This window comes from Trichomonascus vanleenenianus, assembly GCF_965637985.1.
Source record: "Trichomonascus vanleenenianus strain CLIB 3782 genome assembly, contig: TRVA0_005S, whole genome shotgun sequence".
In the NCBI taxonomy this organism is placed as follows: domain Eukaryota; kingdom Fungi; phylum Ascomycota; class Dipodascomycetes; order Dipodascales; family Trichomonascaceae; genus Blastobotrys; species Blastobotrys vanleenenianus.
The window spans coordinates 77,344-97,595 of NW_027481882.1; the positions used below are offsets into that span (position 1 = coordinate 77,344).

At 51.6% G+C, this 20,252-nt stretch overlaps 9 protein-coding genes and 1 non-coding gene across 10 annotated transcripts; 3 read left to right on the forward strand and 7 right to left on the reverse strand.

Annotated features, from left to right (window-relative positions):
* Positions 1-860: 860 nt before the first annotated feature.
* Positions 861-3,368, reverse strand: SSY1 (Ssy1p; the record flags this gene model as incomplete). Its single annotated transcript, XM_076682836.1, has 1 exon — positions 861-3,368. One exon carries the CDS (start codon positions 3,366-3,368, stop codon positions 861-863), a length of 2,508 nt encoding a protein of 835 aa, XP_076542811.1.
* Positions 3,369-4,179: 811 nt separating this feature from the next.
* On the reverse strand, positions 4,180-5,305 carry TRVA0_005S00826 (uncharacterized protein). Its single transcript, XM_076682837.1, has 3 exons — positions 5,139-5,305; positions 4,693-5,046; positions 4,180-4,605 (listed from the first exon to the last, which is right to left on the reverse strand). Exons 1-2 carry the CDS (start codon positions 5,169-5,171, stop codon positions 4,723-4,725), a joined length of 357 nt encoding a protein of 118 aa, XP_076542812.1. The 5' UTR covers positions 5,172-5,305; the 3' UTR covers positions 4,180-4,605; positions 4,693-4,722.
* A 736-nt stretch (positions 5,306-6,041) lies between these two features.
* Positions 6,042-6,998, reverse strand: TRVA0_005S00848 (uncharacterized protein; the record flags this gene model as incomplete). Its single annotated transcript, XM_076682838.1, has 1 exon — positions 6,042-6,998. The coding sequence occupies one exon, from the start codon at positions 6,996-6,998 to the stop codon at positions 6,042-6,044; it is 957 nt and encodes a 318-aa protein (XP_076542813.1).
* Positions 6,999-9,144: 2,146 nt separating this feature from the next.
* NPR1 (serine/threonine protein kinase NPR1) lies at positions 9,145-11,100 on the forward strand (the record flags this gene model as incomplete). Its single annotated transcript, XM_076682839.1, has 1 exon — positions 9,145-11,100. One exon carries the CDS (start codon positions 9,145-9,147, stop codon positions 11,098-11,100), a length of 1,956 nt encoding a protein of 651 aa, XP_076542814.1.
* Positions 11,101-11,372: 272 nt separating this feature from the next.
* On the reverse strand, positions 11,373-12,158 carry TRVA0_005S00892 (uncharacterized protein; the record flags this gene model as incomplete). Its single annotated transcript, XM_076682840.1, has 1 exon — positions 11,373-12,158. The coding sequence occupies one exon, from the start codon at positions 12,156-12,158 to the stop codon at positions 11,373-11,375; it is 786 nt and encodes a 261-aa protein (XP_076542815.1).
* Positions 12,159-12,921: 763 nt separating this feature from the next.
* On the reverse strand, positions 12,922-13,551 carry TRVA0_005S00914 (uncharacterized protein; the record flags this gene model as incomplete). The annotated part of the gene is made up of 1 exon (XM_076682841.1): positions 12,922-13,551. The coding sequence occupies one exon, from the start codon at positions 13,549-13,551 to the stop codon at positions 12,922-12,924; it is 630 nt and encodes a 209-aa protein (XP_076542816.1).
* Positions 13,552-13,957: 406 nt separating this feature from the next.
* TRVA0_005S00936 (uncharacterized protein) lies at positions 13,958-15,331 on the reverse strand (the record flags this gene model as incomplete). The annotated part of the gene is made up of 1 exon (XM_076682842.1): positions 13,958-15,331. One exon carries the CDS (start codon positions 15,329-15,331, stop codon positions 13,958-13,960), a length of 1,374 nt encoding a protein of 457 aa, XP_076542817.1.
* TRVA0_005S00958 lies at positions 14,148-15,543 on the forward strand. Its single transcript, XR_013062066.1, has 2 exons — positions 14,148-15,271; positions 15,377-15,543. It is a non-coding gene; the product is annotated as an uncharacterized misc_RNA (transcript).
* A 498-nt stretch (positions 15,544-16,041) lies between these two features.
* Positions 16,042-19,230, forward strand: TRVA0_005S00980 (uncharacterized protein; the record flags this gene model as incomplete). Its single annotated transcript, XM_076682843.1, has 1 exon — positions 16,042-19,230. One exon carries the CDS (start codon positions 16,042-16,044, stop codon positions 19,228-19,230), a length of 3,189 nt encoding a protein of 1,062 aa, XP_076542818.1.
* Positions 19,231-19,578: 348 nt separating this feature from the next.
* On the reverse strand, positions 19,579-20,028 carry MRPL19 (mitochondrial 54S ribosomal protein uL11m MRPL19; the record flags this gene model as incomplete). The annotated part of the gene is made up of 1 exon (XM_076682844.1): positions 19,579-20,028. One exon carries the CDS (start codon positions 20,026-20,028, stop codon positions 19,579-19,581), a length of 450 nt encoding a protein of 149 aa, XP_076542819.1.
* Between the last annotated feature and the right edge of the window lie 224 nt (positions 20,029-20,252).

The window sequence follows — 20,252 nt, forward strand, 5'->3', positions numbered from 1 at the left end:
ATATTATTCTCAACAAGCTGGTCTAATTGCTAACAGTTATCTCCACGAGCCTTGCAATGCTCGATGTGATAGTTATCTATAGACTAGTGTCTTAGAATGATATGCCATTATGGGCATTTGTACCATGGTTCGTCTTATTCCGACATTCGCCGAGGGAACCAAGCGGTGCAGAGGAGTTGTAAAAAAACTACAAGCAACTCCAATAAACACTTGTAGACGTCGGAATAAATGTTCTACAGCAGAATCCTGAAGGCCGAATTGCTTCATCGATTACGGACCCCAGCTAATTGACTACTGAACCCAGTTGTGTTTACTCTGGCATATAGTTCGCGGAAAGCGCGACTATCAGTATTAGCTAAAACTCAATTTTATAGAAAATGAGCTTGATAAAAATTTTTAGGCAGCCTAAATACAAATATTTGAAGTCCTTGCGGGCCCAAGCAGATTCAGGGGTGCTTGCCAAGGTTTAGCCGTGCGCGGCTTTCCCCTGATTTTTCTATACGTAAGATTAGCCATGAATGCCGTCTTATAGAATCATCCAAAGACCCTAACGACAAGGCATCTAGGGCGATAGTTAAGCTACAAAGTATTCATTCGTCTGTAAAATTGAGAACTGTGGTTACAGTGGTGAAATGGTTAATCGAGAACGGTGAAAGGCTATCAACAGTGTGAGCGGATCGTGATACGGATTACGTGAAACGCGAATATTACGACATTACTAATAAATAATGGCGACAATGATAGGATACAAAAAAGATCAATCTTGTCTGATAAGCGGATTAATAAGGACAAGCAAATCATTAGCAAAGGTTAGTATGTCATCAAAACCCCAGCGGATGGAGTAAAACCAGCAGATGGGGCTATTTTTTAAAAATTCGCCTGGCATAACGCTTAGCAGAGTGAAGGAGCTTGCGAGTGCGGTTGGCCATTGCCCACCAGGAGTCGCGCCAGCCACGGGTGTACACCCGGTCCTCGACCCATCCCACGCGCTCCATTTCCTTGCGCCCAGTGTCTAAATCGACCTCACTCAGCGGAGGGAACTTGGATCGTGTAATGAGCTTGTGGCTCATGTAGACGACGATGCAGAAGAACAGGCTCACGTACACGGCAAAGAAATGCTGCGTGTCCCATTGCTCCTTCAAGAACATAGGGAACCCAATGAACACGGCAACCACAGTGTTGAGGGTGAGCCCGGCGTAGGCAGTGTACGGCTGGAAAGGCGACTTGTACGGGTACATGTCGTGATCGCGCGGCGTGATGTCTGGTCGCAGTTGGAGCGCCTTGTAGAAGCGAATATACACAAAACACATGCCGGCCCACACGAGCAAGCCCGACGAAGTCGTTAGGGACACGAGCCACTCAAACACCTGGGCCGTCTTGTGGTTAGCCGTGAGAAACGCCAGGAAGGAGAATGAAAATGAAACGAGTACGGCTACGTAAGGCACGCCCCCGTAGCTGCACCGACCAAACACGCTGCGCACTCTGGGCCATGTCGAGATTTGGGCGAGACCGTAGAGCGTGCGACTGGCGGCATAGAGATGCGCGACTCCCGAAGTGACGGCAAACACGATGAACGTCGCATTGACGGCGGACGCAAAAGCGCACTGCCCAGCGTTCTGCAGAGCAATGATGAATGGACTCGCATTAGATGCGCCCAGGATCGTCGTGCTCCAGGCCGTATGCGCTACGGCACATCCTCCGGGATCAGACTCCTGGATGGTCCCGTTTACTGGAAGCTCTGGCTCAATGTCGGACGACGACAAGTAGAACGCCATGAACCGCGTGTCGCCGGCGTACACATTGAGCGACGCAGCAAAAACAGTGAGAATGTACACAATGGCAACGCGGAAGAAGATGGTCTTGGTCGCCGTCGGCACAGCCTTTCGCGGGTTACGCACTTCGCCCGCTGTGACGAAGATGATCTCAGTGCCGACATACGAAAAGGCAGCGCTCGTGATGCCTGCCCACACCTGTATGAACCGTCCCAGACTTCCGCCAATGCCCGTCACGGTGACGTTGTCGCCGACTAGCGACACATTAAGCGGATACACCGGCCTCAGGGGTCCGTATACGCGGTCGTGCTCAAAGTCGGACTGCGAGTACCGCCAGTATTTCAGGCCAATGGTCTGGTATCCGGAGATGCCAGAGTTTACCACGAACATGAGCACCATGTAGAACAGCATGAGCAGTACGGACCCGAGGCTCAGCCACATTTGGACCTCTCCGAACGACCCTGGACCTGTCAGATTGATAACCAGTACAATCATGAGGAAGAACAGGATCCACACGACTACGCTCTGGGTCGGGTACGTCAGCTCCGGGTAGTAGGTCAGCATGATGGCCCCAGCGGTCACCTCTGAGGGAAGTGCCATGGAGGAGGCGATCCAGTAGCAAGCCCCGAGGGCGAGCCCCAACGAGCGGTCACCGAACCGCGCAATTAGAGCGGGGATGCCCCCCTCGCTGGGAACGAGGGCCACCATCTCGCCGAAGCTCGTCACAGCACAGAGTACCATTATGCCAGCGATGATATACCCGAGGACGAGGCCCAGGGGCCCGCTCACGAACATGGTCTGGCCCGAGTTGATGAGGACACCCACGCCAATGCCGGCGCCCAGGGACATGAGCTGGACATGGCGCGAGTACAGCCGCCGCTTAAGTCGCGGGGCAGGTTTCTCGCTCGGCGTGGATATGCTCTCTATGCTGTCTAGATCGTCTTCATCCTCCGACTCCAGCGCGTCCACATCTAGCGTCACAAAAGATAGGTTATCTTCCTCCTCAGGAACCGCGTCAAAGGTAGTCAGGGAGATCTCACCTTCGCGTGCAAGGTGGTCCTGGTTGATGATATCTTCGTTGAGGCGGTTGAGCTGGTAGTTGTATGAACTGTTCTGACGCCGGCCGTTGAAGCTGTCGACGGCGTGCGACGGAGTGAACTTCTCGACAGTCTCACCCTCGCTCTGGCCCACGGAGAAGTAGTTGCCGTAGTACCGCGACGCCTGGTTATACTTGGCCTGCCGCTGTCGCTTGAAGCGGCGGGTTATGCGCTCCTTGAGCACGACCTCGCGGGCGACCCGGCGGTTGTACTGCTCAAAGTCGCTCATCATCATCCCGGCACTAGTGGCTGCGGCCGGCGCGCGGCTGGTATGGCTGTTTCGCGTGTGCTGGGTGCGTAGCACGGACATAGCGTTCTGGTACTCGGCATCCTCGTCGTCTATGCACACCGACGAGCTGTCGGACCCAGTGAACAGAGACACCATCGACATCTGCGATGGCGACAGGACGTCCCCCTCATTGTTCTGGCCCACTTCCTCCTCCTGCTCGCCAAAATGGCCCTTTTCTATAGGCGGAAACAGCGATGGCCCATTATCCATCCCGTTAGTCCATGCATGAAGTCGAAGACCGCGTGTGAGGAGGTTCGATTTAAGGTCTTCTCAGCCGCACCCCATCGTCAGCCACTACTATAGGTGTTCCCCCAGTAACCGTTACCGTTATTACTGTCAAAGCATCTGGGGTTCAGATATGGGAATATTACCATGAACTAGTGTACTAAATTACGGAAAAGGTTTCATTCCAACAAGTATGGCCCCAGTCCTCCGCCCCTTAGTGACGCTCTGAGCCGGATCTGACCAATTCGTTGAATCTCAATAGCTCCTACTGTGGTACTACACCAGTACTGAGCCGGACTGCTAAAAACTACTTTTAAATGGACGTAGATCTTAGCAAGCTACTGTACAAACTTACAAGAAGTATATTCCAGGGGGTAACCTGTGAGAGAGACTGGCTCGCAAACAACTGATCTGACCCTCGAGGCTAACAGAGTACAACCATCTACATCAACATCTATAATAAACTCCGTTTCAAATAACCTCGCATGTACCTGGTACATGACATACCTCAAGGGTTAACCTGTGACAGGTAGCCCCAGCAGATATATATTTCAAGCACTAATCTGTGGCAGAAGGCAGAAGGGCCCGCTAATCATTGATCTGACGACCCTCGAGGCCAATAGCACAGACCTAATATCTACCAAATAGCTCGAGGGCTATATAGAATGACCCGGGGAATAACAGAGTGAAAGCCTGCATAGAATGGTCTCGAGGGTAACAGATTGAAAAACCTACCCAATAACTCAAGCCAAACAGTGTGAAAACATCTACAAAATGATTCGAAATGAAATTTATCGGCAGGAAATGTCGAGATTAATAGAACAACTCGATGGTAACAGACTTATATACAGATGTATAACAAACAGTGAGTAAAGATTCAAATATCTACAAAATTAAATATGGGGAGACTTTTAGGCGGTAGCCTTCTTGAGGTAGGTGATAAGGTCGTTTCGATCCTTGTCCTTCTTGAGACCACCGAAGGCCATCTTGGTGCCTGGAATGTACTTCTTTGGGTTCTCCAAGTACTCAAACAGAGTGTCCTCGCTCCACTCAATACCGGCTCGCTTGTTGGCCTCGGTGTAGTTGAAGCCCTCCGCCTGACCAGTCTTTCGGCCGAAGATACCATGGAGGTTTGGACCAACCTTGTTGGCGCCACCCTGCTCAACGGTGTGGCACTGGAGACATCGAGTCTTGAAGAGAGTAGCACCCTTCTTTTCAGAACCTGTCCCTGTTAGCTCCGGCCAAAGATCAACAATAGATATATAGATACAATATATCTCCTCTTGTGTAACGTGTAAATATCACTTACCTTCCTTGAAACCCATTGTGAACTAGTTTTCTATGTGTATGGAAAAAAGTGTAAAAAGAGATGAGGTAGAAAACCGGGATTATTTATTCCAAATTTTTCACTTTGTATGGAGAGTCCGTACCTAAGGGAGAGACTTTCCCGCCGAGACAGACCTTGGGACGGAACAGACCCGGCCAAATGCAACACATTTGATTGGCTCCTCCTGTTTGCTCCGGGCGCGCCGCACCGAAATATTCCGCCTCTTACCCGAGGGCCCCTTTTTTTTTGCTCCCAAGGGGCACGCCTGTACGACCGTTGGAACGCCGTGGAACATGTCGAAGAGTCCTGCGATGAGCTACCAGATTCGAGTCTTTTCTAGTCAGTTTTGTCAGCCCCGGTTGCTAAGGAGTGATCAGTGTTCGGCGTACGGCATGCCGGCCAATCGAACGACGCCCAGCTCTGCTTACACAAGATGTTGCGGCTCGAAACTCTAAACGCATTGGAGTGGCGCGGGTTGGACTCCACCGGCCCGTGATGTAACTGGGGGGTGGGGGAGGAGGGAGGCAAGCTCTCGCGCGCGCGAAAATGCCAGACACGCCAGGGGTCATGGCAAAAGCGCCCGGCGCAAAGTTGCCTTCTTTCTTCCTACAGTATCCACTGCCTTTAAGCCGCTAGGGGTTATTGCACATAGCATGGAGTTGGCACAGGATCTTTTTTCCTCTGCCTTCTGTGCCTCAGTGGTGTGTCTGCAGTGGAAGATTGAATATTTAGGGTGGATCAGCTGTTCGTTTGCGCCGTTTTGGCCGTAATCGAGCGGTATTCTGGGTTCATCTGTGTTTTGAAAAGGCTATCTTTAATAATTTCAAGGCATATTACTACGCTTTGCAAGTTTTGTCACATCAAAAGCACATTTACGTAACTATTTCGTCGTTCTCAGTCACTTACCTTTCTTAGTCTCTCACCAATTTTTTTTTTAGAAAGCTATTTAAAGAGTACAGTCATTTCGCTGGTGCTTTATCAATCTCTTAGAACAGCTTACGGCGCAGTGCATCAATAAATAATGTTGAATTTAGATAAACTAGTAAAAAAGATAAAAGGCATATTATCCGTGGTGCTCTTCAGTCTCATATAGTTACTGGGTGATGCACCCATCGCTCATAGTCACCACTTGGTAGTTCACCGATCTCTCATAGTCACTTGAAGAAGGTACAAGCTCTCATAATCAGTTATGCGGTACAATCTCTCATAGTGATTCGGTACAATCATCCCGTTGGCACCTTCCCAATCTCTCATTGTGATTGAAGGGGGCCATCAATGGTGCTCGGTACTCGGACTACCAATGGTAAACTGTTAGTAATATATACAGGTCATTAAAGGTCGTAATCGTATTTTTGGAGCTTCTCACGGTCGTACTGTGCGAGGTTGTCGTTCTCGTCCTTGACGAACCCGGCATTGGCTATGCGACTCGTGTAAGTAGTCGAGGCGCTCATGTCTCTTTTCAGATTGCCGTTGCTAACGTTGCTCGGGATGTTCGTCATGTTCCATACGACGCTCTGGCTCACGTCCCAGGTGTCAAATCCGAGGGATGAGCGCGCTGTCAGCGGTGCATGCACTGTCAGGGTGCCATCCAATGGATCAGTCGACGGCGGTTGCAGTTTTGCTACGCTATTGTCGCCGACAACTGCGCTATCTGAGCGGTGGTGAGCCTTGAGCGAGGCCTTTAACGTCGCGTCCGACTGAGAGTGGGCCAGAAACGTTTTGAGCGAGTTGGTTTTGCGGTGATGGTGCGTCGAATTGAGCGTCGACGTCGAAACTTGCTCTTTCGGGTGATGCTTAATGTTGGCAAACGTGCTTGTAGAGCAGTTTAATGAGACGGGCGACGGTAGCGAGTCCTGCATCTCCATGCTTGATGCAGAGCTTGCCGCTACGCGGCCCCATTGGTGCCACTGAGTCAGGGCAAACACAGCAAATGCCGTCGATACGACCAGAAAGACACTTGTAGACACGACCAGTGCCACGACGATACCCGGGGCGCGGTCCTTGGCGGTGAGAAACTGGGCTGCCACGGTGCTACTGGCGACGAGCGAGGCCCACGTCAATACACAGTCGAGCACGACAATGGCTGGTCTATGGGGCACGAGGCCCGTACACAGCAGCGACAATGCACATGAGCCAAGCAAGGCAGCGGCCGTCGCAGTCGAAGGGGTATATGGCACGGCGGTGTGAGCTGCTGCCATGACGGCCAGCACTGTTGGCGGGGCAGCGAAGGCAAGGCATAGGAACGAGAGCAGTGATATCGTAGGCAGTTTTACCTCTATCTCTAGCATGATAACTAGCGCTACCACCAATAATGTTTACTTCGCAGGGCTGGTAGCGGTATAATTAATTGATGGTATATGTGAATTGCGAATTGGTAAAATAAATGCGGAATTAGTGGGAATAAAAAGCTGACAAGGCAAGCCAACTGGACTGGAGTAGTCAAAAATAACGGTACCTGAAGAATGGAAAACGAAAGTGAGAACGACTGGTGTGGATTTATTTATAAAATATGCGGACCATGCGAATATATACGTGAAGAGAATGTCTAGACCTGTGTGTACGTAGTCTATTATGTGGGCCTTATACAGTAGCTATGAATCTCAGCTGGTCGCAAGTGTAAACATACAGATATTTTGAGGGCATACGGGGTTAGAGTTGATCCATTTTAAGCTCTATAATAATATGCAACCGAGATAATCGTCTTAAACCCGCGAGAGAGCGTATTGACATACCAGCCCGCGGAATAACTCCGAGATCTCACATTGTAAGAGGATCTATCGCGCATGTATGCCACCTGTCTGCCGCATCGATTACCCATTGATCTCGATTACTTCTTTTTTTTCTTTCCATAAAATACGTTGTGCATCTATCGATATACACGCTACCGTTTTCGGTCCGTTTACCTGGTACCTACTCTCAACCTTGATATCTCAGCTTGTCTACTAGATACGAAATGAATCACTTTAAAATAGTCAGTTCTCGCTTTTGTTTTAGTTTGTTTATATTTTTTTATTGTTTACAATCAAAAATATTCAGCATTCTTTGCTACATTTTTGACGTCCCCCCCTTGTATATGCATGTTTACTCTTTGCTCCATTGAGCAACACCACCAACTCAGGGGGAGATTGCCGCACAGCCGCACCCCTTTAATTCACCAACAAACCCAGTCCCAATAGTGTACCCCAAGATAAAATGCCCACGCGTGCACAGCCACACAGCAGCGGAACCACAGATCCCCTGGCCACACGACTATCTGGGGGGGGGGGGGGGACCCCTGGGGCTCCGCTGACGCGAGTGACCTAATCACCATCGATTGAACTACAGATTTCTCCGCGAAGCGGAGCCAGGGGAGCTCGAGGGCTGGCCCTCGAATACACTGGTGTGTACTGTAACTATTAAGGGAACCAATCTGCGGAGTTTTAGTAATTGTTTTATTGAATTAAACAACTTGGAATCTTCCGCGACGCGGAGCCACTGGAGCACACGGGCTGGCCCTCGAAGCCACTACAATGGGTGTAATGTAAAAAAATTGGGCTCATCGGTCGTTGCGGGCGGTTACGTCATATGTATCGCATAAAGTTCCCATTGTCCCCGGGTGACTTGGGAAAAAATGTCGCGACGCGACTTCACACTAGGCTGTGTGGGGTGACCCTGCGGGTAGCGAAGAGGGCGGCGGCCTCTCCCCCTCTTCCCCCAGGTCCGCCACAGCGCAAACCCTGCCCAGAGTAGGCCGCCGTATGGAAGCCAAAGAAGGGCGGTGGGTACATGCAGCAACGTTTTCCGGTGCAGCACGGCGGGCCCTTTATTTCCATCCTCGAGCCCAACAAAAAAATAAAAACCACCAAACCTCCCCCAGCCTCGTGGAGAATTCCTGGGAGACGATTTCACGGAGAGCACAGCCAGGCGGCCGGTCTCACTCAAATTGGGTATCGAGCTGTGTCGGAGGTAAAACGGGCTCCGAGCCATTTTTTGTTTTCGTATTGCTGGAGCCGTTGGTCCAATAGCGGCTGCCTATCGGAGGAGGCGGTTGTGCCCCTATCTCCACGCATCATCACCATTTCAACACACCACCACTTGCGACGACGAAGCGCTTTCTCTTCTTTTGCCCCGCTGGAAAGCGTTTGAAGAGGGTTGTAATTTGTTGGTTTCTGGAGAGATCCTCTTATTTTTAAACTGCTCCGGATATATCAACGGGGCGTGTCTGGTAGAGGGGATCCGATTCGGCACGAACGGAATTGTCATAGCCGGTTCAAGTTCCCTCCGACGTTGATATATTCAACGCTCTGGCTTCGTTACTATTCGAGCTTTTCAGTAGCTGAGCATATCATCTTGCTAATCAGTGCTCCCAAGGGCCCATATTAAGCGCCCACTCAATACTTTCCCTTTAATTTCTGAGGATCGATCATTCGAGAAGGCATAGAGGAAGAAAAAAAAATGCCGGACGAGTCCATCCAGGTCCTGGCGGACCAGTACCACAAAGTGGCCATCACAAACCCACCGTCCTCCTCGACCTCGTCGTTGTCAAAACTGCTGAATAATAAGCACAAAACGGGAATCGACACGAGCGTGGTCAGTGGCACTCCGGCCCACCTGGCGGCGACGGGTAGCAGAGCAACGACCTTGTCCTCCTCCTCTTCCTCATCGACGACTAACAATTCGTGCGCCTCGCCACGGCTGAGCACCAAGTTCGAGCTCGGTGCACCGAGCGAGGAGTCGACGCCCGTTGAGGCGACAACGCCGCAGCTCGTGACGCCGATCGACTCGGCGTCGACAGACTTCCGCCGCTCGCAGCCCATCACACAGTCGGCCAACACGCAGACCCATCACTATTCGGCGTCGGTCGGTCAGTACCACAGCCCGTCGCTCGGGTCCACCTCGCCGTACCCAATCCCCAAGCGCCTGGACCGGGCCGCAACAGCGAATACGAGGCCCGGCAGCTGTGACGTAGAGGAGCGGTTCATTGTCAACGTCGCGCGTACGCCGACAACTGGTAGCATTGGCAAGGGATCGTCATTTTCCCGGTCGCCGTCGTCGCTGAGCCTGTTTAGCCGGTCGCGCAACCGCGCCGACTCCTCCGGAAGCCACAGCCACAGCAGCTCGATGGCCGACCTCAAACGGTTCTTCCAGAAGCCGTGGAAGAACAGCCCGCCCGTGAGCGACGTCGAGGCTGCCAGCGTAGAGAGCGTGTCGGTCGGGTCGGCGTCCGGGTCACCGGTAGCGCCGCATGCGGCGCCGGCGTCGCCGCTCAAGTCCTTTATGCGCGTCGCGCGGTCGACGACTTCGCTTAAGTCGCTGGCCGAGAACAGCCAGGCGGCCGACAAGAAACGTACCCTGACAAAGCAGTACGGCCGGCTCGGTAAGGCGCTTGGCGAGGGTGCGGGCGGCAATGTGCGACTCGTCACTCGGCATCGCGACCGCCGCGTGTTTGCGGTCAAGGAGTTCCGCCAAAAGGCCAACTACGAGACGCTGCGCGAGTACTCCAAGAAGGTGACGGCCGAGTACTGCATTGGTCAGACGCTGAAACACCCCAACATTGTGGAGACAGTCGACATCATCTACGAGCCGGACAAGATCTACCAAGTCATGGAGTACTGCGAGTACGATCTGTTCGCCATTGTCATGTCGGGCAAGATGACGCGCGCCGAGATATACTGCGACTTCAAGCAGATTATGGCCGGCGTCAAGTACATGCACGAGTGCGGCCTGTCGCACCGCGACCTCAAGCTCGACAACTGCGTCATTAACTCGCAGGGCATCGTCAAGATCATCGACTTTGGCTCAGCGGTCGTGTACCAGTACCCCGAGTCGGAAAAGCTGATAGAGGCGCACGGAATTGTCGGCTCGGACCCGTACCTGGCCCCGGAGGTCGTGTCCAGCTTGCACTACCTGCCGGCGCCAACCGATATCTGGTCGACGGCCATTGTCTTCTGTTGCATGCTCATGCGCAAGTTCCCCTGGAAGGCGCCGCGAATGAGCGACCACTCGTTTAAGCTATTTGCCAGTCCGCCGCCGCCAGCTGAGCTCTTAACGGCAGACGGCACCGGGGACCAGCCAGGGCGCATCAATGGGTCAATGATCCTCACTGACGAAAAAACGCGACGACATAGCGCCAACGCTGGAAACGGACCCGACCGGCTGCTCAAGAATCTCCCTGAAGAAGTACGCCCGCTCGTTCGATCAATGCTCGCCATTGACCCAGCCAAGCGGTTCGACATTTTCCAGTGCTGGAACGACGAGTGGCTCAAGTCCATTGAACAGTGCACCATCCAAGACGGCCATGTCTTCAATCGCCCGGGCCATTCGCATTCCACTGTCGCCTTTGACGACGCCCATATCGCCATGCTCGAGAAGAAGAATCGCAAGAAAAAGGGCCGTGACAAGCTGTGGTAATTCCCTCCCCACATTGCTATAGTAGGACTTGGAGGCCTGGGGACCTGCTATGCCAAAATCTATACAATCATTCCGTATTTATTCCTATGTACGATATTTGAAGCAATCAACAGTTCATTAACTCCTCCCCCGGGGATTCCCCCCAGGAATACACCACTGCTTCAGTTGACTTGGGCGATTACTACAAGTGGAATGTCTTCAAGGGTCGGCCCTCGAGCTCCCGCGGAGGGGGGAAAGATTGAAAAATGGTGAGATAATTGAAGCAACAACAGTTAGAGTAAGTAGTACACAGTCGTTGCCAATGCAACACACAACATGTTGGACGGGCTCAGCGTGCCCGCACCGCCCGTGCTGGTGCTCTTGTCTACAGTACCGGTCAGAGTACCGTTGATGTACCAATGTACGGCAGTGTCGTTTTCCCGGTCGAACCGCGAGATGTTAGACGGCAGGTGCTCAAAGTAGGATGTCGAGTTCTCCTTCTCGCATGAACACGGCAGGTTCTGCATGCAGTAACAGTCGACAAACACTTGAGTGCCATTGCTCGTTGTAAAGTTGTACGGATAGTCGTACACTTTGGCGTTGTTGCTTCCCCAGTAGCCAGGATAATGGGTGTGGACTGACGACGCGAGCATGACAAGAGCAACGAGCCCGAGACCGGTAGTAAGACCAGCCGCGAAGGGCAGCGCAGCACCACCCCAGTAAACACCTCCCGGCAAAGCAGGCCTGAGCGGCGTCACCGCTCCGCCACGGTTCGCTGAGGAGCTCGAGCCGCCTCTAGAGCCTGAGGAACCGCTGGACCCGGACCCTCCCCGGGACCCGCTCGAGCTCGAAGAGCCTGATCCGCCTCGAGAGCCTGAGGAGCCACCTCCACGGGCCCCGCCGCCAGAACCTCCTCGTCGCTTCTCAAATTGACTGTGGTCCAAATCTAGCGACGCGCCATGGGACGAAAAGTCCGACACGAGCTTCCGACGCACGAGTGCGGTCGACTCCTGGTCCAGAGCCGGCAAGGCTGTAGAGTACCCGGCAAGCAGTAGAGCAATAACGTAATAGACCTTCATTCTGTTTCCCTGGTAAATATGCCAAGGGAAGTCTGTGCGAGGTTAAAAAGCGCTGCCAAGGTAACTTTATATTCCCCAAGGCGGCATATGCGCAACGCCGCTTCAACACGAGAGGGGTTGCTTTTATGGAGTCTTTCGAACGCACACGAAGATCGAGTGACGTTGATGGCAGAGTGCAAATGCACGACAAAAATTTCGGCTCTCATCTGCCAGACGTATACGGGTGACAGTTTTACTCCGCCATAAGCCGCTCCGCCCCCTGACAGCCATGTGTCTTGCATGCGGCTAAAGCTCCGAGATGTGAATCGTATTTTCCATCGTATTTCCATTTGTATTGTATCAGTCCGCTCTATTGGTTTCAACTACTTCACATTCGAACTGCTTTACGAAGCCAGCATTAGGTAATAGTTGAACTGGTTTATGACCAATATTTTTTACAAGTTCGGTGATTCAATAGGTAATACCGGTATTATGACCTCTTGTGGATTGAGCATAGAAGAACTGTGGTTTGGTATACCAGCCCCTGACGCTTAAAAGTCACGAGCTGACCAAAGTCAAGAAACTAGTGGCTAAGATCATGACGGAGTCCTACCTTCGCGCCAGCGGAGCCCCGGGGGAGGGGGGACTGGTCCCCCGTAACATACTACTACTAGTGTCTCTGAGCTCTTGAAACTTGACTGGGGGTTTGGGGGATTGAATACTACAAGTGGAGTGTTCTGAAGGTTTACCGTGGCTCCGCGGAGGGTTCAAAAATGCAATGAGATTACAACATGGAAACGGTGAGGCAAGCCAGGATCAGTGCCAGGAGACAGGCCGGATAAGTAGATGGAGCACTACTGGTTAGCTCGCCTGGAAGCGGCATAGTGCCATTGATGTAAAACTGTGTGTAGTTGCTAAACACCTCTTTGAATGAGATAAGATAGGAGAGCTGGGTGAAGTAGCTCTGGCGATCTACTCTGTCGCAGGTGCACTTCTGCCCGCGGATACAGTAGCAGTCAACTATGCACAGCGTATTGTTCATTAGGGAGACTGCGTAGCTGTACACATCCACGCCCGCGTTGCCGCCCCAATAGCCTGGGTAGTGCGAGGTGACCGCAGTGAGCGAGATGCCAGAGGCTGGCAGGCCCTTGGGAGACGTGCTCCCGGTGTTGTATGGGTAGCTCGACCCTCCTATGTTCGCACTGTTGTTCAATGCGTCTAGTTTATCCGGGTCACCGACCTGTAGCGGCGGCTCAGAAGAGCTATTGTTCCTCCTCTCCAGCGGGGCGCTTTCCCACCTTTTAACGAGACGAAATGCCTGATCGTAGTGGCCCAAGCGCGTGTCTTGAGCGTCGGAAAGCGATGCTATGCACAATTGCGCTAGCAGGGCACACACTGCGTAGGACCACTTCATCTCTAGCGACAAATTAGATCGGAACAGGGCGAGACGCGAGGATGGGTCCTGCGCCGATTGATGTTTAAATAAGAATATCAGCCAGACGCATTTCCCTAGAGCCTATATACGCTGAGCCTAAAATAAAACAGACCCTATTTAGTTGTTCCCTTATTTGCCTGCCGGCATATATCCATCGAACCATCACCATCTGCATTTTCCCAGTCTCAGGGGTTGATCATCACAGATCGCCGTGGAGAAGCATCCACCACGGCTCTCGAAACCAGCTATAATATACCGAGTCAAAGAGCCGCTGATCCATCAATTCCAGTCCTATATACGCGCAATATTCTGTCAGAGTGAAAAAAAAAGCCTGGTTAAAAAAATATAAATGAATGGGTCACCTCAATTGAACGGGGTGGAGGGTTTAGTCGATCCAGATCGGGTTTGTCAATCCCAGCATCTCTCGCGTACTACGGTCGCGGATCTCTGCACGCAGGTATCTGCAGCCACTTGCAGGAAGTGTTAATGACACTGCAAGGATCTCTTCCCGGTGTTCGTAGATAAGTCCTTTGTGTGAATATATCTCGACGATTGCGTCCGTGGGGAACCCACGCGTCTCTAGGCTGAGCTCCAGGCACTCCGTGGATGATGCAACGCGTACCTGCGAGCCTATACCGTGGACCTGGTTTTCGTACTCCACTGTGAAGGTAATAAGCTGATTCTTTTGGGCGACGAGATACACTTTCCTATCGCGGATACCTTTGGTCAGAGCGCACGTCGTCAGCTCATCGGCGTGGACCACGGTCTGGGGTAGACCGACAACGTCGCCTGGCTGGTGGGCATCGCTGCCTCCCACAGCACCCAGTCGGTGGCCTTTCTTTAGCAGCGAGTCCCACAGCTCCAGGGCGCGGATGTTGCGTACGCACTCTGCATTGCGCTTCCACCGGCCGTTCCAGACCTCCAATGCATCCAGCGCAGGGACAATGCCAAACTGCCAGTCGCAAAAGAGCCCGAGATCGTATGGGTGATTGAGCACTGCTATGCCACCATTGTCATGTACCGATTCGATTGCTCGAGTCAGATCTGCGTCCTCTGCGTACCGGAACTCGACCCACTGGGCTGTCTCCAGGCCGAGCGCGTTCCAGTGGCCGTACCGCGTCGTCACCTCAATGCCGCGTCCAACAAGGAGACTGGGGTGTGCAACCTGAAGCTCTTTACCCCATACCAGATTGGCTGAGAACGTATTGTGCTCCGTAGAGAAGAAGAAGTCCAGCCCATTGCCGTTGGCGAGCTCTACGAGCTCGTGGAGCGAGTACTTGCCGTCTGAGTACTCTGAGTGGACGTGGAGATCACCGCGGTACCATGCTGGTGAGTTCCGTCTGAGACTTGATGGGGCTGGGGTCGGCCGGAACAAGCAGTCTGACTCGCCCTGCTCAAACGTTATCGTAAACACGTACTCGACTTGCGGGTCCGCCAAGAAGTAAGGCGCGACAATGATGAACCAGGTGCCCGGGCTGGCGATGGGGCCCGCGACGTATCCTGGCGTAGCACTGGCAGCTCCAATGGTGAACCCGTCCGGCTTCGTGTCCCCGCTCCATCCGCGAAAGTGGTGTTCCCCAGCGAATGGCTTCGGATCCGTGACGACGCCTACTTCTATCACATTCCTGCCGTCTTCCTTGCCGTCATACTCGTAGGAAATGTTGATGGCCTTGGTCTTAGGTGGCACATGAAAAGCCAAGTAAGTAAACTTTCTCACTGAGTCTTTGTCGACTACTCCACAAATCACCGTCGTCGTCATTTTTTTTTTTCTGCTTTACTGACTTACTACGTTGTACTTACTCAGGGGAGATTGATGCTGCTATCCAACTTCTATGTCGTCTATTAAAAGAATTGCAGGTGATAACATACAAGGGAACTGGTGGTAAATTGGATCGCCAGTGAATATACGCGTCTAATGGAATTGTGAATAGTTGTGTGTATTGAATAAAGAGTAAAGAACTCCCTTCAAACGCTGAGGATTCAAGGGTCTAGTCCCACGTTGTGGGCAGTGAAGCTGATTGGCGATATTCGCTATACCCGTTATACGTGGAATTTCGTAGGTACGCACGGCTGTACACACGCCCTCCGAGACTCGCATGCCTGCTTCCCCCCTTCCCCCCCCCCCCCCCTATGCACGTCACGACCAAGGGTCCTGCAGGCGCATGCGCTGCAAACTGCTTAGTACAACGTAGGGTACCTCAAATATTATAACAGATATAACAATGTTACCCGGAGAACTACATAATAACTATATTCCATTAAGCTTCGCCAGCTACATACCGGACCCGTCGATGTGAAAACACTGGTAAAGGATTATAAAACCCATCGGGCGGTTTAAACTCTGCGACAAATTTCACCACCGCGTGCCTTTTAAGCCCGCACTAAGAAAGTCCGAACATTTAAATGCCAGGGAGGATATATAACTGAATTTTTTTTATCACTCCCTGAGATCTCACAGTCCCCGAAGATATGTCTGGTCAGTTGGGGGATAATGAGGTCGACAGCTCGCCCTCGGGCGAGAAGTCTGTGCGCGAAAACCAGGTCCCGTATCCCCTATACACCGACGATGACTCTTCAAGTGCTGAGAGCGTCAAGCTCGACCTCAATGATACAAGCGCCATTGCTCCTCCAGAAGACCCAGTCTACGAGGAGTCTCTCACCGAAGAGAAGAAACCATGCCACCGGACTATGTTCGAGTGGATCAGGGACCATATTGGCTACTTCCGCCCGTACTTCATCCTGGATTTCCTCGACTACAAGTCTCTGAGGATTATAGCCAAGTCGTGGATCAAGGCTTGGGTGTGCCTGTTACTCATGGTTATCCCCAAGACCGGCGAGTGGCTCGGGAGCTCCTCGTACCAGCTTGTAATCTACTCATTTGTTATGCCCAGTGGGTCTTTCTCCATTGCCCAGAGCGTCATGTATGGATTGATTGTCGTTGTCGGAGCCATCTTCGGGTGGATCCACGCCATTGTGGCCTCGGGGATTGCTTCGGCGATAAACGGTAACCGCACGGAGGAAGACTTTATGGAGGAGCTGATTGAGCGAGGTGTGTGCCAGGTCGGCCCCGAGCTCCAAGATTGCTTTGAGAGGAAGATCTTCGAGGGCTACTTCATTACGGCAAAGACCTCGGCCGTCTACATCATTGCTATTGTGTTTGCCGTGACCTTCTTTTCGTTTGTGCGAATGAAGTACCGACCACTGACGTTTGGCGGCGTTATTGGCAACATCGCCGTGCTTATCAGCCTTATCGAAGGATCATACTTCCCGTACTTTGAGACGAGCTTTGGCGAGTCCATCGTTAAGTCAGTGGGCATCACGTTCGCGATCAACCTCGCTGTCTCGATCATTTTGTTCCCAAAGACGTCCAACTATGCCTACTTCAATTTCGGTATGAACCAACTCAAGGGCCTTTACTCGGTCTCGCGCACAGTGCTCTCAGTAGTCCGCAGAGACCGCCCGTCGCACTCCAAGTTTACTCGGTTCAGGCGAATCGGCCGAATGGTTGCAATGCTGCGGGCCCGGTCCCAGGTCATGGATGGTGACTTGGCGGCCATGGGTATTGAAATATCCTACGGAAGATTCGACAGATACATGGCGTCGCGGTTCATCCATTTGCTGCACTTCGTCGGTGGCCAACTCGACGGATTCGACATCTTTTTCCAATACTTGGCAGATTGTCGCAACGTCGTCATTGAGAAGCCAATAGAGGATCCAGACAACCCAGACGACCGCCCGTTTAAAAACAAAGCCGGCCTGTACGAGCACGAGCAGAGACAGCTCTATTACGACGTGGCAAAGCGAAAGGTTACTGTCGAGGACATGGACTCTGTCTTGGATGTGATCGCTACTCAGCTCGAGCAACCACTAGCCGTAGGTGCCGAGTCAATGGAGGTTATTTACAAGTGGCTCGACGCTGCAAACCACTTTAGAGTCTACAGCATCTTCAACCGCAAGAAGTACGTAGCGAAGCAGCAGGAAATGGCTGCCATGGCGAAGGAAATGCGAACCAAACTCCAGGAAGTAATGGCTATCATTGATAGCTCCGAATGGAGAGAGGACTTCAAGAACGAATTCAACAGAGAGCACTTTGTCCCGGCTCTTGTAGGGCAGGCATTCTTGTTTGGCTTCCTCGTTCGCCAGTTTCTCTACTCGTTAGAGGTCGTGCTGGACCACTTTATTATTGTTGACGAAGAATGCCCACTGCCTCGTATCATTACTCCATTCACGAAAGCTATTAATATCAGTGTCCCCAAGTCGAACTTCAAATCGTCACCCCACGGTCATAGCGGTGGCAGCGGTAGAGATCCAGAGGCGGATCCGCCAAAGAACATGCTGCAGAAGTTTGGCCGCTTTATATCCCATTTGTACCGCAAGGCCCATGATAAAGAGTTGGTCATTGCCTTTCGGACTGGCTTGTTTTCTGCTCTGGCAGCTTTCCCAGCGTTTTTTCGAACTACTGCTGGCTGGTACTTCGGTAACAAGCTGGTGTGGGTATCTGTTTATTGTTCGCTAGCGACCGATGAACATCTGGGTGATAGCATTTACGGATTTATTTGTGAAAGTATCTATACTTTCTTGTCCTGTGTATTTGGCCTCGTTAGCTGGTACATTGGCGCCGGCCATGGTCCAGGCAATTATTACGGCATTGCTGCAATTACCGGCGTCGTATTCATTCCATTGCTATTTTATCGACACTTTTCTATTCATTTCACTCCTGCTCCGGGTGTCGTTCTCTGTGTTACTTATGTTTTGGTCATTGGAACAAGTTGGCAGGATGGGCACTATCCCGAAGTCCTCAACCCAGGATATGGATGGCATCCGACATGGCTCAAGTTTGTCAGTGTTATTACTGGTCTGACACTAGGAATGATGGCTAGTATCTTCCCGAAACCTTACACGTCCAAGAAGGAAGTGAGAAGATCGCTAGCCCGTCTCCTGAAGGAATCCGGGAGAGTAATGTGCGATGTCGCGACATTTGCAATTGAGCGATCACGCGATGCCAGCACCAAGATAAGAGCCGACGGTCACGATAAGATTCTTAATCATCTTACTGAGCAGCAAGCGACCCTGGCGTATGCGAGAACACGATTGAAGGCCGTCAAATATGAGCCGCCATTGCAAGGCACGTTCCCGCGACAGAAGTATGCTCGACTTCTCAAGATACAGAGTGAGATCTTGCTTGGTTTAAGGTATCTCTACCATATGCTGAACCAAATTGAGGACCCACAAAAGGTAATGCCTGTACTGGTACGGCGGTTTGGGTGGACGAATAACAGCTTGTGTTCCGATCTCTTGGCAGTGATTCATATGAGCTCTTCGTCGTTGTTTACGAAGAGTCCATTGCCAATGCTGACACCTGCGCAGACTACGTTCAAGCATTACTTGGTTCGTGAGATGGAGAACTTTATCCTTCGCACCACAGGCGATCATGATAAGTTTGCGCCGGGAGAGTCGCTAACCAGAGAACATTTCCATCTAGACCACTACGACATGACGAGGGATGGGCGGTTGTCTATCGCTGCTCAGTGCCTTGTTGCTGATATTTACCAGAAGCTAGATGATATAGCTATTTTGATTAAGGAATTGGTTGGCGAAGAGTACGAAATCGACCGATACTACCTAGAGAATGATTTGGTTATTAAGACTTTGGTATAACCCTTGAGCATTTGTTGGACAATAGGAATAATTTCTTTATGTAATGTTAAAGAGAAAGATTCTCCATTGCAACTCTGCCGCCCGTGTCTTCAGCAGATGCATGCCTGATACAGTAGATTAATTGTCTTCAGATGACTAGCTGACACCGTAGCTTAATTGCCATCCGATTAGTAGCTTATACCGTACCGTAGATTAATTGTCTCCAGATGCGCAGCTTCCACAGCAGGCTAATTGCCTTCAGATGCGTAATCCACAGCACAGATTGACAACATAATCATCGATAGTTGAATAAATATATTTACAGAGTCGTCATTTTGTACAGAGGGATATGCGTATATAACAATGCTTTTATGGCACGACTTCGATGCCAATAGACTTGGCAACGCCTATCAGAGTCTTGACAATGTTCTCCATCGGAATCTCGGCGTGTCGCGTGTCGGTTTTCTTGACCTTTGCAATTTCGAAAATGTGCTTGAGCGAGAGCTTCGCAACTTTGACTCGCTTTGGATCGGCGCTACCCTTCTCGATGCCCGCGGCCTTCATCAGCAGCCATGCACTTGGCGGGCTCTTAATTTCAAACTGGAAGCTTCTGTCTGGCCTCACGGTAACCAGGGCTGGGACTGGTACGCCCTGGGTATAGTGTGCAGTACGGGCATTGAACTCCTTGCAGAAATCAATGGCTTTGACACCCTTGGAACCAAGGGCTGGACCGACTGGCGGAGTTGGCGCAGCTTGGCCAGCTCCGACAATTAGCTTAATGAGCACATTCTTGCCCACTGCCGCACCTCGTTTCGACATGATTTATCTTTTATTGAATTTGTCCCTCGAAGCTCCGGGTTTGATAATTTTTCAAGTTTCGCCTGTCTTCCCAAATTGATCATGTGACTCTAACCACGTGATTGAAATGCGGCTTAATGCGGAGTTGTGCGGCTCAACGATCCTGGGTAGCCGAATGAAAAAGACGATGTTCCGTTAAGTACACCAATTGGTTGAAATAGGGGCTGCTCATTGCACTGCTTATT

What these genes read in the sequence shown, in the direction of transcription:
- TRVA0_005S00826 (XM_076682837.1), bottom strand. Translation starts at nt 5,171, where the DNA reads ATGCGTTTAGAGTTTCGAGCCGCAACATCTTGT. An exon ending in TTCGAGCCGCAACATCTTGT is followed by an intron (nt 5,047 to 5,138) that starts GTAAGCAGAGCT and finishes AAAACTGACTAG; the next exon opens with AAAAGACTCGAATCTGGTAG.